Below are 18,105 nucleotides of genomic sequence, written 5' to 3' on the forward strand. Positions count from 1 at the left end.
AAACTCCCACAGTTCAAAGCCGCGCTAAGCACTCTGGGAATTTCTGAACTCTTCTATTGGGCATTTTGCCACTTAAGCAAGTAGAATGGGATCTTTTCAAGTGACTACAGTCTACAGCCAGGAAATTCCCTTACCCAGAGGTACAAGATAATGACTGTCCTGAAGTGCAAATACTCACTCTGCCGCTATGGTGCTCCATATTGCACACGATGTTGCTTCAGCAGTGAAACTCAAAATGAAGTGGGAGCCCACACCCAAAGCAAAGTAAATGCATACAAGGAGTGTATACTTGGACGCTACAAACTTTAGGACAATCTTCCCAAGCAGCACAATGTACTGAAAGTCGAGTGCAACAGGGGTGGACGGTATGTGTCTTATCAATGTTCTTTAGTTTCAGGAGTCTGTTCAAGGCCTTCCGCCTACCCGTCCACCCCTATTGCACTCGACTTTCAGTACATTTTGCTGCTTGGGTTGTTGGGGACGTTATCGCCGGCTCGTGGGCGTAACACCTGCTGCGGGACTTATCTTAATTGTCTATATCTTGTTTATCTGCGGTGGCAAGGGGACGCCACCGGTTCCTTCTGGAGGCGTGGCCTTCGGTGAACTCAATAAAAGCGGGGGCAACCATTTTGCCGGCGCTTTTTGCCGTGGGGGCTTAGGCTGAGCTGTTGGTCTGGCGGTCGGATGGATAAACCTTGCTGTCTGCTGGTAAGTTGGGCTTTGTTGGGAGTCTCCCTTGTACGCAGCTCAGCGCTGCGGAATTCCGCGCGCTTCCTTTCCCCGCTTTCGCTAATTTCTAGTTAATAACCGGTCGTATGCTCGTCCAGCACCTGGAAGCACCAGAAAGCACCTGGATGTGGGCAAGCGTCGCTGCGACATTACGTGCATGCGCCTTTCCAAGCATTTCGTAAGAATTAATCGCAGCCTGCCTGATAGTTCCGTCGCCGCCTGATAAGGCGGCGACGGAACTATATCAGACGAGATTACTATCAGATGCGCCGTGCCGGTGCCTTCGCTTGATTTGGAAAGTTGCGTGTTTCTGCTGCGGTCGTAATTCATGTCCTTGCATGGCAGTGACAGATTTACGAACGAAAGTTGGGCCAGGTTTACGATTTCTCAATTCCTCATGAGCTCCAGAAGAAACCCTGTAGTCGGCGCAATTCGTTCAGGCATTAGCGCAGTGTTGTATTTAATACGATAATGTAGACCACCAGTTCCAATTCCGAACCTGATTGCATACGTTGTAGCTCAATAACCTTCACTATCTCGGTCCTTAGTGCATATTGCATCCGACTTAGTCTTTCCCGTCTCCACGGTTTCTCGCGATGCATTCGGGGTTAGTCAGACCCTAGCCGCCAGGAGATGCCTCCTGACCATTTATACTGTTTCATTGTTTTTAAAAGGAATGACAACGAGGCACCAAGCAGTGGAGCGCAGCCCCTCCCGCTGTCAACTTCGTGGAAGGTGCAATCAGTTTTCTGCTCCTGAGGTAAACACTGCTGCCCGACCAGCATCTCATTCCGTGGCCACGTGGACAGTCCTCGAGAGCGGCCGCCCTGCGTGGAGGTCCCGTTGGTGTTCTCAACCTAGACCATTGAGGGGAACGGACCCGAACCAGCCGCTCTTCTGAGGTTCGTCACTCCACAGACCCTCTTCTTCCCCTGACAGATGAGGAAAGGAGTCTCCCTTGCCCTTGTGTGGCCTTCCTGAACTTCACAGTGCCGGCCGCCGTCGAGGAAATCTTCACTATGCTTGCCCAGAGGTCTGCCTCAGGTTCAGTCCAACATTGCTGCTGCTGCCTTGGCTCTGCTCCGACGCCATTGCCCCGACCTCCTGAGAGGCCCTGTTCCACCTACGCTCTACCGACTTGGTGAAGCCCCAGTACAGGTTTCCCACGACCCGGAAGTCTTCATGCTGGACGCAGATAATATCTTCCTGTGAGATCGAAGGGGGGAGTCTGGGGAATGTTATCTTGTATCGTGTTTATCTCTGGGAGGCAAAGGGCTTGACTGGTTCACACTGAATAAAAATGGGGGCAACCATTTTGCCATGGGGGCTTAGGCTGACCTGTTGGTCTAGCGGTTGGTTGGATGTAATAAACTTTGCCGTAAGCTGGGCTTTGTTGGGTGTCTCCCTTGTATGCTGGACAGATGGGCTTCGCCCAGAGTGTGGAGATGATCATTTTCCCATAGTCTCAACCTTTGTTGTGTAAGGTTTTGTCTAGTTCAAGTGTTATTGGATCAGTGGGTTAGAAGCTAGCACAAACTGAATTTGACTTTATGGAGCTTGAGATTTGTGTCCCACCATGCAGTCAAGCAACAGACTGAAACTTTGATTACATTTTACCAAACCTCAACACATTCCAGTTGGCTTTATCTCTGTGGCTCACTTTTTGTCCCAGTGAAACCGAAACTTTTTTCTCATTCATTAAAAAATAAAAACACCTGCTGGATAAAATTTTGCATTTGGCATTAACATGCAAATTCCAGTTGTCCAATCTCATAGTTCATGTGGCTCCAAAGTCCAGACTGTCCCGTTCTGAAAGTGTTGCCACAATGGTGAAGGCAAACCAATGCACAGAATACCATTATCACTCCTGATTTCTGGATAGTATGGGGAGTACGCCGTTTTGAGACAATTAACCAACAGTCATAAGTGTCGCAAGGTGTACATGTCCCACTTTTAACCAATCGCTGTGCAAAACTGTCATTCGCGATGGATAAGTGCATGCTATGTGTGAAGCTGCAAAATTGAACATGCCAATCTGAAGCTGTCGATAAAAGAGATGGAGCCCAATACTGAGGCAATTTGACATTTTATGGATGAAAACAGCCTGCATATGAGCACAGTGGTTTGTGGCATACTGCAATGGTTTCCAAACTGTTGTGATAAATTCAGTGGGAGTTGCAAACTTATGGACACTGCAATCTTACGGTGTGGCACCTGATTGTAACACAAATGTCGCAGCAGAGCAGTCGCTTTTTCTTGGAAAGTGCTATGTATCAGTGATCATTTCTGCAGTGAGGGTGGACACCTTGTATAGATCAGGTTAATTATGATACACATCACCTCCTGAATGCTACCCAAAACTGTCATTCATCCAATGCCTAATTCTAACAAATAGGGCGGGTGCAGATAAAGTAGCCCCACATGTACGCACGTCTGGCATTGTGGGGAGACTTTATCTGCACTCACCCTTGTATATCCTTGTGTAAGTCTTAGACATTAGTAGTCGTAGGTTTTTGGTCGTAACTCCCCATTCATAATATCCATCCCCAATCATTCATCACTAAAATAAAGTTATTTTGAGACTCGAGAAAATGCAGAGCATTCCAGCAGGGCACGACTTTTTCGACAAGCAAGGGTCTACGAAGCTAATAAAAGATGAAAAAAGCGTTTATGTTCATGTACAACATGCAAAGTTCCACCCTTAGTACCGTATGAACCGTTATTTGAACAGGTTACCGGTATTTTTAACGGTTCAGCTCCAAGATGGCAATGTTTGATGGCACTTGTTTCTGTTCAGCCAAAAATAACGGTTCAGGTTCAGTTAGACTCTCTGACCATATTAACGGTCAAATTAAATTTCAGCCTCAATTTGGTGTATTACTGCTCATGCACTGAAATTGAAAAGCTCGTGGCATCACAAAAAGCTTGGGAGGGGGCATGATGTGATATCTTACATTTTTGATGGGTAGCAGAGTTTGAGAAGCACTGACCTACAGTGATCCAGACACTTGCACTAAACGTTTTCAGAAACCCACAGCTGGAGTGCATCATTGCAGTTCACAACAAAATTTGCTCGAAAGGAGTTGCCAAGCGAGAATGCACACCAGCAGAACTATTGAAAAGTCTTTGGGTGTAAGTGGCGCCTTTCGTGACGCTTGACTGTGCCACTCTGTGCCGCACTGTAGCTGCAAAAGTGACACTTGTACGGTTTGGCTCCTGTGTGCGTATTTTCGTGCACGATGAGGTTGGTCTTGACGGCGGACGCGTACCGGCAGAACCGGCACTTGAAGGGCTTTTCCCCGGTGTGTGTGCGCTGGTGAAGCATGAGACCACATTTGAACCGGGCAGAGTACGGGCACAGATTGCAGTCATACTGTCGTCCCCTCACTTTCGAGCAATGCACAGACTGCAAAGGGGATTCTGAAAGCAGGACAGTTGCAATTGAGATCTGTCGCCCCACAAAAACGAAAGGCACCTAATGATTCAATTATGATGATTTTAGAACTTAATAATCGAAATAATGTTGGTTACGTAAGAGTAATTTTTATATCAGTTTATTTTATCAGTGGTACTAATTGTCCCCCAAAACGGAAAGGCGCTCAATGATCCAATTACGATTATTTTAGAACTTAATAATCAAAATAATGTTGGTCAGGTAAGAGTAATTTATTATATGTTTATCTTATCAGTAGTACTAATTGTTACTGGCCTTGCCAGTAACCACCACCGTGTTTCCCCATGCTTTAAAGCTTTTCTTTCTTGCCTTACGTGCATAGGGCATCCAGAAATGTAGACTGTAGTGGGCAGATTTAATAAATTTAAGAGTTGAGAGAAATTTAATTTCATAACGTAACTTTTACTTTCCGCGATAAAAAAGCGCACGAGTATGATGGTCCAGTGTTACTCTCTACCACAACCTTGCTTGGGTATTGCATCTGTCTGGGTTACTTGGGCCTGTTAAGGCTATGTTGTATTAGATGTTTTGCTGCGAGCAACTGCCATCGTTTCCGCTTCAGCTCGTGGAGTTTCCTTTTATGCCTCATGCTTCGTTACACGGTTGTCCGATTTTCAGGCCTACCCTACAAACGTGCTTAGCCAGCAAATTGGCTTCGGCAAGCCAGCATTCTTTGTTCATAGTTATTATTGCGAATAAATAATATAGCAATAGCAATTATACCCAAATAATTGTCATAATATAATTCAGTTTCACATTGTGCACCGAACTGTGGTTCAGTTCGTGGATTAATTTTCTACACCCGAGGGATACTCAACATGCACTGAAATCTCAACGCACATCGCAGCATATTTAATGTCCCACGCACAGGTCGCCACATTCATATTGCCGGCCGGGGACAACCTCGGGACAGAAGTCACCCAGTTTCTTAGTCGGAGGGAATTGGCGAGGGAAATTTCCGCCGCGAACCAACTACAAGAAGATGCGTGCATTCAATCAAAAATTTCTCAACACACTAATTGTTCTGTAAATGCTTGCGGACATGAACCGTGAGACAGCTCCTCTGAGTCGTCCTGTAGCCGCAAAACATGCAGCGATGAGGTTTCTCTCCCGTGTGTATGTGCTCGTGTTTTTCCAGATTTCCCTTGTCAGCAGAGGCGTAGTCGCAGAAGCGGCACTTGTAGGGCTTCTCGCCCGTGTGGGTCCTCCGGTGATTGACCAGGTGGTCCATGCGACACGCCGTGTATGGGCACTCGCTGCACTTGTACGGCTTCTCGCCCGTGTGCGTCCTCACGTGGGTGACGAGAGAGCTCTTCCGCCAGGTGGCGTACTCGCAGAACTTACAAGCAAAGGGCTTCTCGCCCGTGTGGCGGATTGCGTGCCGTTTCAGGGCGGTCTTTGTCTTGGCTCTGTACGAGCAGAGTTCGCACTCAAAATGGGGCTCATCTGCAACGAGACAACAACACAGCTCCGATTGTACTTAGTTTTGAGTGGGGGTGCACGCAAGATTAGAGATGCAAAATTTCCGGAAATTTTGAATCGCTTGAAAGGGGGGTTTTTCCAAAAAAATTGGAAAAAATGGAAACAAACATGGTTACTGCCGAGTCGAAGCATTGCCGGCCAAACTACAGCGTACAATGAGGTAGAAGCTGTAGTAGTGTTCATCCTCTAGGCATAAATGCTGAGCAGAGCATCCCATGAGACTGCTTGAAACTCAGCGATAGGTAATTGGAACAACCCGTCCACTCCGACCAGAACTCCGACATTATGTGAACGCGAGGGCAATAGCCTGGAGCGGCCAGACGGAGCTCTAAGTTGGTGGTTGTTGGTGGATTAGCGGCACCCAAGGCACTGTTGGCGGGTTGGAATGCATAGAAGGCACAAAAATTTACATTTTTGAATTTTGGGCAATTTTTTCAGAGACGAGCAAAAACCCGAAAAAACTTTTTTTTTTTTACAAAAATTTCCGAGGCTTCGCATCTCTACACAAGATGTGTTTTGTTTTAGCAGTGCTCGCTTTAAATGAGCACTGAGGTGAAATTTTTGTTACCCCCCCCCCCCCCCCCCCAATCATTACGTTTACGGTGCGGCGTATTCTCCAGTGAGTGAAAAGAGCTCCCGCGAAAGGACGACGGGCACAGGTGATCCGTAGGTTTAAAGAGCGCTTCAGAGAGTGAGGGAACGTCATGACGTAGGGCAACACAGCTCAAGCGGGTACAAGCGAGCTGAGAAGAAAGAAACAAAGAAAAAAGGCATGGTTAATTGCCCTACGCCACACGACGAACGTATCTGCAGTCTGCTTTCTCAGACTGTTTTTGTAAATTTGATTGCGCAGTTATAATACAGCGTGAAAATACTTTGCACGGTGGCTCCTGATAGACAACTTGACAAATGAGGAAGGGTTTCGAGCCACGTTAAATGTCACCTCATTGCTCCTTTAAAATATGACACTTTTTTGCTGACAACGAAAGTGAACCTGGTGAGTTCTCGAGAAAGCTGTAGAAGGGATATAGTTCACAAAAATGAATCAATCGAAGGTGGTCTGCAGACCAAACGCATTTGCAATTTCAATGTCAGCAACTGGTGTACAGCACTTATTATTAGCACTCAAGTCATTATGAAATGCAATCCAGAAATGCATTCAGCGTAGAGCTCTACGCCTGCTGTCGTGTAAGTCCACAAGGACTTACAGACAGAAATTGCGACCAAAATTCTCTGTGAGATGGGAGCTTCATGGAAGACGATGCTAGTTTCATGGAACAGTGAACCTTACACCACACGAAATTCAGCGTGTTCCAACGCTAATTCTGTGGCTGTTTTCAATTCATCTCTCTTCTACACAGTACATCCAGATTACACAAATAAATGTCTCTCAGTACATCGAAGAAAATCAATTAACTCCTAAAATCCATTTAAAACGATTTAGTCACACCAACGTAAAATTTGCACCGATCTGTAAGTCCCAAACAAACTGCCACTGGCAATGAAAAGAAAATTATATTGGAGTCACATCTGGGTATGTCGTCTGCTTCTGTATGCTGGTCCTTTGTGTCACCTGCATGGAAGGAAAACTGTTTATTTTTCCTGCGAGCGCTTATGACAACGATACCTGCATATTTAATGTCTCCAAATACTTTCATCGTGAGATTAGAAGCAATCACAAATGGGGTCCAATGCCTAACTGAATACTGCACACGCCCACACCGACAGGCCCTGACACTAGCCTGGCTGCATGGAAAAATAACATTTCACAAAGTTCAGACCTGACTCAGTTTGGAGAAACATCCTACAGCGCTGGACAACTGCTCAAGGCAACTGCGACGTCCAAACCCAGCACACAGGTCTGGTTTTTTTTATGATCCATCTGCAACTAACACTAGAAAAGAGTTTTTTACTGTGTGAACACACTGAAAGCGCACATCACAAGTATAACTTCACTAGAACTTGTCATTTTTCGCTCTTCACTGTGAACTCATGTGCTTCAGCAGCTGGAGAACTGAGAAAAGAGGTAACATGCGGGTAATTTAACAATGAGGTGCTCACGAGTTGGCCAAAAAACACAACAGCTTAGGTTTGCACGTTTGCACCAGCTGAGAACACAGCCCCACTTACGTAAAGAATGGTTCTGCACCAGTATTCTCAGCCAGAATTGAACAAGGGTATACAATTCTTGGCTGTAGTTACGACACAAAACGTGCAGTTGTACCATAAGCAGTCATTTGTACAGCAAGAAATGGTTCCAGTGTGGGCTTCTCCATAAATTTCCGGTACGGCAAAACGACATGGAGGAAACGAGGGACGGGCATTTTTCCGGTAACTGACGGCAGCTGCTGACTTACCTTTCGCGGGCAGGCCTTCCATATGAGCGACATTCGTTGGAAATCATAAAATAATATAGCATTGGGTCGAAATTACATTGCTTGTACCGACAGACGAACGCACCAAAACACCCACACACCACCACCACAAAAGCTGTCAAAAGTACGTACTTTCCGCCATTTCACGATTTTACAGATGACAAATAAATATAAACAAAAATAGGAAGATCGTTTTTTTTTTTCTTAAATATTTGTTGCGCATTTTGTCGAAAATGCCCAACATTTCTTCGAAATAAACGCCAGACAAACTTAACATACGCACATCCACAATGCAAAGCAGACGACGGTGTCGCGGCCGTCGCGGTGACGGGCCGACGGGCAGCGAGGGAGGCGGAGGGAGGGATGGGTGATGGTTTTGGCCGTTTTGGGTTGGGTGCTTCGTAGACTGTGTCAGGACATAATGCCCAAGCAAGCCAAAAACCAAACCAGACGCAATGAGAGGCTTCGGAAGTCCTTATTGCTCACGATGGACATTGATGTTCCAAGGCTGGAGCACAGAGAAAAATGACAAACACACAAAGCCTCAAGTGCCTAAGAACAATTAACTTACATCCCTATTTTACATCCCCTTTTGGTTAGCATAGCACTTTGCTAAATCGCATTGCTGATCATTTTCACCCTCAGTTCGAAGGCAACACGAAATATGGTACATATAATTTCTTACATCCACAACAGTTATTTTCATAGGCAAAATATGATAAAATACGTAGCAAAATACTGTCATAAATACAGGAAATCTGTAGATTTTAAACTCCGCCGCTCGAAAAGCTTTTTGAGACAGAGAGCGAAAGCCTTGGAAACAAACTTATGGTGGACACAAAGAGTCATCATAGTCATCATCACAAGTTCTCAGACTGAACCTCAAATGTCATTCTCAAGTGCCCCACGTCAGGACAGCAGGGAGGAGTGGTTGGTTACAGGAGGGACAGGGCGGTTATGTCCTGGGCCGACTTCAGAGGGAACTGTATTGTCATTCATCTGTAATGTGTGCTGGCAAAAAAAAAAAAAAAAAAACAGGGAAAACCCCGGACAGCACAGCCGGTGCGGTGATTCGAGCCTGCATCACCTCCCAGTCACGACGTAGAAGGCAGTCATCCTAACCACTATGCCAAGGAGGGAGCTGGTGTTTTGTTGTTCGTCCCTATCTCTTTTCTTCACTTATTTTATGGAAACTGCGCAGCAATGCACGAAGCACACATAAACACAGTATTTGATTCCTCGAAGCCACGACAAAACGAGCAAATCTCAAGGTCCATATGGTCTAACTAACACATTTATTGTCAATACAGCATAAAATTGCAGCAAAGTGCTGAACAACATAATTTTTTCTCCACCTGGGAGGAAGATGCTGTGGACTTCCATTGCAATGTGTATAGTGCTGTGCTTACACTAGATCAAACTATGCTAAGTTGGCCATAGTTCGAACGTGACACGATCTCCAATTACAACCGTGTTTTCTGCAGTCACAGAAAGTGTAGCTTCCTCGTGCTGCATGGGAAGCCACTTGTAACTGTAAGCTTTCAGTGTTTCAAACTGGCTCAATCGTGCGTCAAAATGTCTGCGGTGATTGGCTGAAGCTGATGGCACAGTCACTCCATATACCAGAGGTGTCTATCAACATAGGGGATGCACGCTCAAGTTTGCAGGATTGCTGTAACAGCTTTCGGAATACAAGAAAAGGGCGTAATGGAGCAGCGCAGAAATGCCCTGGGAACTGCTTCCATCTACAGCATTCAGTAAACTAGATAACGGCTAGTCTCGACTCTACGCGAATAAAAGATATTTTTAGGTTTGGAATGTGTTTTGCGTCTGACGGATAGTGAAGCGACCAGCGATCATAAGTGAATCCTCAAAAATCCTCTAAGAACCTTATAAGTAGGGCCTGACTTTTTCGGGTTTTATTTTTCGCCAAATTTGGGGGGTAAATATCGGGTGATATTTTTCATTCGAAAATTCGGGTGTATTCGGGTTAAATCCCGTTACGGCATATTCTGTCGTCAGGAATTAGGGTGTATTTGGGTGATTTTTTTTTGTTTAAACATGGAACTAATGTTTAGCAATGTTATCAAACTTTATTTTAAAGCACGCTTACGAGTGTGCCACGCGACCCGGATATTTTCGGGTAGATTCGGGTTAAACCCGAATTTTACAGATTTCGTTCGGGGGTAAATATCGGGCGGATACGAGTTTAACCCTAAAAAGTCAGGCCCTACTTATAAGATGGAATATCACCTGATACGCTGCCGATCTCCATGCAGTGCCGGCATCTCCAGAAGGCCAGGCGGGGCAATTAGGATATCCCTCAGAATGTTCATCTTGAGTATTCGCTAGTTAGGCTTCCCAAAGGGGGCGTGGCCTCCCTGGTAAAGTTCCTCCTACAGCTCCTGGTAACGCGGTCAGCGACTATGGTGTGTTCAGATGCGCTAGCGAACACACAACGATGCAGAGACAGGGTCGTTTGAAATAAACTTGGCTACTTGTGCCACCTGCGCTGATGTACCTTTATGGTGTACATATGGGTGGCCCTGTAGTCGCACACGGGGCATTTGTAAGGCTTCTCCCCCGCATGGGAGCGTTCATGCGCTATCAAGTTCCCCTTGTGGGCGGATGCGTAACTACAGAATCCGCACTTGAAAGGCTTCTCCCCCGTGTGTCTCCTGCGGTGCAAAATCAGGTGGCTTCGGAACTTGGCCACATAGCTGCAGTCGTCGCACTTGTACTGTTTCCCGTCCTCCTGACTGCCTGCATAGAAGGAATCCCTCTTGCTTGAGCCGATATAATGTCGCTCCTTCGTAGAAACTGCACCTCTATTGTTTGCTTGCCTGCCTGCAATATATTTTAATGTAATGTGACACAGAACAACATCAGAGCACACAGTGCAAACTTTTAAGACATCTATAGTCACGACAATGACATAGTCGATCACGAGTGCTACTGGGATTGGTCGACGTTATAAAATGTGGTCAGCGCTACGAAAACCTGTATCTATGCGCAAGAACGTGCACAGGACAGAACACATAGGCCCGTTTTCACCAAAGCTGGTTAACTTTGAACCGAGGTCGAGCGTAGCTAAAACTTGAAGTTAACGCTCAACTCTTTTTTTTGCAAACGCTAGTTGGCGACGTGATGAATGTTTCAGTAGTAAGCGTTAAATTCGAGTTAAGGGGCCGTCGATCTCTGTGCAAGTTTTAATCGGCGTTGGTAAAACCGGGCCATAAACATCATTGTTCCCTTGTGGGTTTCCTGCTCTTATACCTCCAGTGGAGATGTCTGTTCTCTTCTCACACCGGAATGAATCTCTAAGCGATAACTTATTGTAAAATTAATCGATCATTATGATAAGTAACGATAAAAAAACAAGTTAAAAAAAAAAAGCTGTAGCCTCGTGATGCCACTATAGTTGACTGAGAAAGGCACTGTATAAGTTTTGATGGGAGCAGATCTGGTGGATACTTTGTACATGTGAACAAGAAATGTGAGACTCTAGATCGAGTGATCCAGTGATTGAACTTGATGAGCAATGAAAACCTTGGTGCAGGATATGAATAGCTGCTTATAGGTGGAACCTCTTATGGTATTTACATTATACTATATAATGATATTATTTATATATGACACGAATGGTCAGTTCAGGGCAACTGTAATGAGTAAGACTGAAAAGACCATTGCCAACACGTGGTACAACATAAAGATAGTATGAAAGAACATGGAACGCACAATGTTACGTCACACGGAACATTGTGGAGCATAGAATGACATATTTTTTGGGTGGAGTCGCCGTTTCTGTGTCTGTAAACTTGGTCCTTGCCTAGCATGTACAGAAAGCAAGCTGCAAAACGTGGGGTTTTGACGGCACGCTGGTTTTCCCAGTTTTATTATGCAACAATGGGCAATACGGGCAACCTTTTTCACAAAAGTAAGGTAGGCACCGAATGACCAGAAACATTTTGACTCCAAGAGATCAATAGCCAAGGCAAGAGGCACAAAGGAGACTCCAACTACAAAGATGTACCGAAAAGAGCTCCAAAGGTGCTACAAAACACAATTTGCAACTAGAGTACTGCATGGGTGTGAGTTTATTGACCCAATTCAAGGTATTACCAGACCCTGGCCTGAACCAGGTGCTGAGAATCCAGAGCTTGGCACTTCCCTACTTGACTCTAGCCAGACAGATTCATGTTGAGGACTGTGCAGTGCTCTATTTGTGACATACAATTCCATTACAAGTCTGTATCAAAGTGAGCCGTGTAAGTGCTTGTGTCTTTCCAAGCTTGCCTGGGACGAAAATGTGTAGTTACAAAACTGACACCTGAAATCCTTGAGATGTACCCGCATATGGGAAACTAAGTTGTCCTTGCGTCCCGTTGCATAGGTGCATTCGCTGCACTTGTACGGCTTTTCCCCAGTATGTGTCCTGACGTGTCGTATGAGATCACACTTGGACTTTGACGAGAACGGGCACAAGTGGCAGTCATAACGACACTTTTGTGGCAATAATTTTTTCCCTTCTTCCCGCGCTTCAACGAGGTCTGTTGGGCCTGGAAATGAAAGAGGAAATTATGGCATCAACGGAGAAAACTGTAGCAAGTACGCATTACAAGTAAAGCCCGAAGTTTTAGGGTTTAACACGATCCTTCCCCGAATTTGTACCCCAAATTGAAGGCTGCCACTTTATGGCGAAAGTGATTTCTTACACGGCAAATTGCTCTCGCTGAAATATCTGTAGGAATCCTGTAGCTTGTTTGGCAGCAAACGAAATTTCATCACAGTTTCTACCAGGCCAATAAAATTTGAGTAACAGAGCCATTTCTCCCTGAAATTAGCATGCTGTGAGTTTCGCATGAATTTAGAGCACATAATAATTTCCCTCATTTTCACCTCTCGAATTAAAAAAAAAATAAAGTTTTTATTCTCTAACATAACGAAAGAAGTGCTCAATAACCACTAGGACCTCATAGGAGTAGACAGCACCCTGTCACTTGCTCCTGTCCTGTCTACTCAGTCCTTGCATTTTTTTTAGCTGTTTTCATAATGTTACATATTTACCAACTCGCTCAATTCACAGTCATGAAATTCCTTTTTCTTTCATTCGGTAACACTGTTTCTCGGTTTAACTTCAAATTACAGGTGTAACAATTGGCACGCAGTATACCGACCCCAAAGGAGCTGGCTGGACCCTACTTATAAATGCACTGCTGTTTGACACAAATTTGTAAATTCCGTAACATTCACCTGCAGAGGAAAGAGTATTCTAACATATTTTAGTAAAGGTACAAAAGGTAAAACCACAAGGTCAGAAGTAAGGGCTACAAAATGTCAAATGCACTTCAAATAACATCTACTTTAATTTAGATCCGTCATATACTTGACAACATGCTACAGTAACGCAAGTAAGATACATCAATATAATAGATCAACAACTGCCAAACAGGTTAATCAATACAACATATGAACAAGCCTTACCACTCCCAGCACTTTCTCCCCGTCTTTGGTACAACCGGTGTGGAAAGTGCATGCACCAAAAAGTTCAACAATGCAGAACTTCAGTTCATGCTACACTGGGCTTGCTACGAAGCTCAATTTGCCTCGTTTGCTCACAATACATATCTCACAACACACGGGAAATTTTCAATATTCTGTTTGAACGGAACACTTACGGCATAAAGACACCACATGTAGTGACGAAAACAGTGACAAGAAAGTGCAGTCTCTCGAGACATCGTTAAACAGGCCTGAAGTGTCCTCGATTCATTATTTTTTCAGATACCACGTACTCATTTGTACACCTGAGAATGCCGGTCACAGTTCATTCTTACGTGCTATTTCTGAATTAATGTGACTGCCAATGTTTAACATCTCTTGAAGAGAACGACTTGTCTAAGCAACTTCTACCATGTAACCCAGCTAATAAGGGCACCGTACAAATAGCTCATGTGCATTCTCCTCTGCATGCAAAACATGCATGGGATGGTTCTGACCCACATTAATGTTGATTTGTTTGTTTTAGGCCTTCATGTCCCATTGTCTTTTTCTGTCATCTTTAATCTCATGCAGCTCTTTTTCTGGAAATGGCATTTGGTGCGTACCAAATCCCATTTCTTCCCTCCTTTAGATATAGCTGAAGTATACCCAGTAGCAGAAATTATGGAAACCACTTGCAAAATGTGAGCCAATAGAGCAGGAAGAAAGGCTTAAATAAACTTTACTTTATGTAAGTTACTTTTAAAGAGGTAAGCAAGAAAAATTGGCTTTCGAAAATAACAACAGTGTCGCAATTGCCGAATTTTTTGCCCTTTTTTACAGCTGCCCTACCAAGTGTAAGTAACTTAGTTGTTATGTCTTAGGAAACAAAAGCAAAGTAAATGGCTTTACTTTGGTGCTCGTAGTGTCGAGACACAATTGCACAGCATGCTTGTTGCAAGAATGGTAGCTGTTTCTCAATGTTATTGTCAGTAACCATCCATTGCTCTAGTGGAAGCACATGACTTCCCAAAACAAAAAAAAATCTCTCAACGGCACGGCTGGAGATTTCTTATAATGTTTTAAAGAATGACAAAACAACATTTGGGAGCAGAGGTGTGGAAAAATAGGGCACCGCTCGAGTAATTTAATTACAATTACATCTTACAGCTAATTTCACCAAAAGTGACAACTAATTTTTGTTTCTTTCTCTAAAAAGCTACTCATTACTGTAAGTCAGTGCTTCTCAAACTCTGCTACATTGTGATATTACATTGTAACCCCCTCCTCACCAGGTTTTTTGCAATGCCACAAGCATTTCTATTTCAGCGCATTTACGGAACAATGACATCGAAATTTAATTTGCCAGTTAATATAGTCGAGAGTGAATCAGCTGGGCTAGAAAACTTTGCACAAAATAAAACAAAAACAGAAAACATAAGTTATTTGCACGGCAGCACTAAAGTGACTTTGTTTCTTTGACATCGGGAGTCCACAACCACGAGCTTTTTTGTGACGCAGAATAGTGGGCAGAGCATGGTCTAAGGACATCATTTGCTGTCCCTTTTTTTCGAGTCGACGAGCCATTTCGCGACTCCCCCGCCGAATCTGTCACGACCCTCCCGGGGGTTCGCGACTCACAGTTTGGGAAACACTGCCGTAAGTAAGTTTGTTAAAAATGTACCTAGTTGCAGTTACGAGTCACTCCCAAAGTAATCACCACCCAAGACGTCCGACTACAACTCGAGATTTCTTCTGTGACTGGCTTCGTGAACGGCCAGGTTGCTCCGCTGCGTTGACCTGTAGTTGCAATACTGGCACCTGAACGGCTTCTCGCCAGTATGGAGGCGCTGGTGCTTGACGAGGTCGCCCCTGTTGGTGGAGGCGTAGCCGCACGTCTCACATTTGAAGGGCTTCTCCCCCGTGTGCTGCCGCTCGTGAACTATGAGCTGGCCCTTGCGTGCGGACGCATAGGTGCAATACTTGCACTTGAAGGGCTTTTCCCCGGTGTGCGTTCGCACGTGCAATACCAACTTGGGCCTGGCCGTCGTGGAGTATGGGCAGAAGTCACACTCCAGCATCTTCACAGGCCTGCGCAGTCGCCGATATTCTTGCTCATCTGAAAGTCAGACAACGGCGCGCGTTCACAATACATTTCCTACCAGTGTTGGGGGAGTGCTTCAAGTACAAAGTACTCAAATACTACTTCAAGTACACTTCTGAATACTTTTTAGTATACTTTTACACTACACTAGGTACATTTCTTTAATGATAACATTTTGAAATTGTGCAGTGTGTGCTGTTCTTAAAGTAATTTTTTCGAGTACTTTCCCACCAAGTACTCACCCGGGACAGCGGACTAAAAACGGGAAAATACCGAGACATAATTTTTGTGTCTTGAGAGGGCATTTTTGGAGAAAGTCCGTCGTTGAAAGGCTAAAAATGTTGAAAATTTATTTCATTAACAGCGATACTTTCATGTTGTTCTACGGTTAGACATTGGGGATGCAGACAGACACAGGCAATGCAACTGCGATAGGGATAGGTAGCAAAAGATCCCTTTGGTTTGTCTCTCCGGTTCTTCCAAGACATGATTTTAGCGCATTTTTAAGTTTTTTTCTCCGTTGGTAGTCAGTAACCATTATATTCCACAAGGCGTAATTGGCTTCTACGTACGACATGATTAAGTAAAGTAAGAGACACACGTTATTGAATCATGCAGCTAGTCTATCACTTTTGGTCCATATGGATTACAATTCTGCAGATAACAAAGCCACATAACAAATGAAGGTTTGCTTTGCGTTTTTCATACATTTGCAGACAGACTAAATTGGCAATGTACTTTAAAGTACTTCTGTCTAAACCGTGTCTTCGTCTAAACTGTTAGCATTCTGCAAAAAGGTACGGAAACCAAGTTGACAGATGCCGTCACCAGGGTTGCACATAATTTGCCCATACACAAATAGCAGCGAGAATCATAGCAAATTTTCTCGCTAGCAATCACCGACGTTGTCAACTACCACGAAGACCTCCCAAAAACTCACGTACAAACAAGCGCGTAGTATAAATAAGGAGCATGGCTAAATTCTGCGCTCACAAAGTGTCTTCTGCTGTGGAGGACCTCAAAACCTGAAAATCAAAGACAGATGTATTGATATATGTATAGAGATTGATACAATAGATTCCCTTCGGTTATAAACAACTGGCTTATGAATGTTCATACAACTCCACAAATAACATACTGCTTCACACAGAAAACATGCACTTGTCAAAAAAACATCAATGGTGCTGAAAAAGGAAGCAGAAATGGGGGAAAAAAAAGTGAGCATGACATTCTAAAGGGGCACCACTGCAGTTTTTAGATGTCATCTACTTTGTACTGTAATGCATAACAAATTGTGCTTTAAAGGTACTGTAGCTACTACGTACTACTAGTCGAGCCGGTCAACATCTTTGCAGTGCAAGACAGATCATGCAGAGTCGTTGATCATGCAGACGATCAAAATGGAAGCTATCAACAAAACGTGCGCGTCATATTCACCATAGAAAACTGCAACGGTGCGTGATCAACGACAATGCACTTTCCTCTGCTAACTACGATCCAGCCTATGAACGAAACGTCGTTGCAAAGTTCATATGCCACATATCACGATGCACCTACTACAATTCAACAGAATTCGTTACCATTCCTGTTATCTTACGCCGAGAATCTAGATGGAAAGCAAGGAGAGAACGGAACAGAAGTGGAATCGCACGACGAAACACGCAGGCAGCCATGATATCCACCAGCGAGCAACGAGCAACGCTTAATCGCTTAATCCTTTAATCATCTCGAGTACAGAAATGTAGCGTGTAGGGAAAAAAAAAAAAAATGTCACGTGGGGAAAAATTGGAAAACCTTCAATTTTTCTAGGGTTTCTTTTCTTCAGGCATGCGAGCTGCGCCTAGAAATCACAAAGGTGCGAGCCTGGAAATCAATCATGCTATAAATAGAATTTGGCTCCATATTTAAAGCAGAACGGCATCCGATGCATGTTGCACATGCACAAACCGCGGCAAGCATTTTTGAAAGGATGCGCAGTCAGCTGTAGAGGTGTTCCATCATCGACCGGAGGAGGAATGGGCACCCACGTGCTTACATCCTACATGTTGCAGGACAATGGGACAATCCTTCGCCTTTCGAAGTACATTTGCGGGAGGGTAAAAGGGAAAAATCCTCTCCCTCTACGCAAAAGTTTACTGGAACCCTCAGAAATATTTTTCTAGCTACGCTACTGTTTTCACCTCTCTTCCGCGAGTGGAAAGAATGAGTGGATGGAACACTGATCAGTGGGACGAAAGGGCTGCGCTGAAACACTGATGTTCATGTTGCTTGGTTTTAATAAACAGTCATGGTTTGCCCTGCCACCCAATCTCACACAAATACCAAACGACAGAAACATTCAGACAAACATACTAACATAATGGATTCCGATGGGAGGGGGGGTTAACAGGTAATTCATAACGGAGAGTCCTAGCTGCCCCAAGAAAGTCACTTTATACATTTGATCTCCCTCTTCCCTCCCCCACTACGTGCTTTGACAA

At 44.5% G+C, this 18,105-nt stretch overlaps 2 protein-coding genes and 1 long non-coding RNA gene across 16 annotated transcripts; 1 reads left to right on the forward strand and 2 right to left on the reverse strand.

Annotated features, from left to right (window-relative positions):
* The first annotated feature begins 584 nt into the window (after positions 1-584).
* Positions 585-2,117, forward strand: LOC135370012 (uncharacterized). Its single transcript, XR_010415181.1, has 2 exons — positions 585-708; positions 1,404-2,117. It is a non-coding gene; the product is annotated as an uncharacterized LOC135370012 (long non-coding RNA).
* A 681-nt stretch (positions 2,118-2,798) lies between these two features.
* On the reverse strand, positions 2,799-8,351 carry LOC135370011 (zinc finger protein 513-like). Of its 8 annotated transcripts, none has more exons than XM_064603665.1 (4): positions 8,023-8,351; positions 7,116-7,411; positions 5,200-5,629; positions 2,799-4,149 (listed from the first exon to the last, which is right to left on the reverse strand). In XM_064603665.1, coding segments are annotated over exons 1-4 (789 nt in total). In that variant the 5' UTR covers positions 8,085-8,351; the 3' UTR covers positions 2,799-4,148. The 8 variants fall into 8 exon arrangements, with proteins under 8 accessions (XP_064459735.1, XP_064459736.1, XP_064459738.1 ...); XM_064603666.1 differs by having other exon boundaries at positions 2,799-5,629; positions 7,116-7,238; positions 7,293-7,411; positions 8,023-8,346; XM_064603668.1 differs by having other exon boundaries at positions 2,799-5,629; positions 7,194-7,238; positions 7,293-7,411; positions 8,023-8,342.
* A 965-nt stretch (positions 8,352-9,316) lies between these two features.
* LOC135370013 (putative zinc finger protein 702) lies at positions 9,317-17,563 on the reverse strand. 7 transcript variants are annotated; one of them, XM_064603677.1, is made up of 6 exons: positions 17,223-17,561; positions 16,570-16,650; positions 12,756-15,640; positions 12,391-12,599; positions 10,867-10,887; positions 9,317-10,803 (listed from the first exon to the last, which is right to left on the reverse strand). In XM_064603677.1, exons 1-3 carry the CDS (start codon positions 17,296-17,298, stop codon positions 15,258-15,260), a joined length of 540 nt encoding a protein of 179 aa, XP_064459747.1. In that variant the 5' UTR covers positions 17,299-17,561; the 3' UTR covers positions 9,317-10,803; positions 10,867-10,887; positions 12,391-12,599; positions 12,756-15,257. The 7 variants fall into 7 exon arrangements, with proteins under 7 accessions (XP_064459747.1, XP_064459746.1, XP_064459748.1 ...); XM_064603676.1 differs by having other exon boundaries at positions 12,371-12,599; XM_064603678.1 differs by lacking the exon at positions 10,867-10,887.
* Between the last annotated feature and the right edge of the window lie 542 nt (positions 17,564-18,105).

Source organism: Ornithodoros turicata, chromosome 10, assembly GCF_037126465.1.
Source record: "Ornithodoros turicata isolate Travis chromosome 10, ASM3712646v1, whole genome shotgun sequence".
Classification (NCBI taxonomy): domain Eukaryota; kingdom Metazoa; phylum Arthropoda; class Arachnida; order Ixodida; family Argasidae; genus Ornithodoros; species Ornithodoros turicata.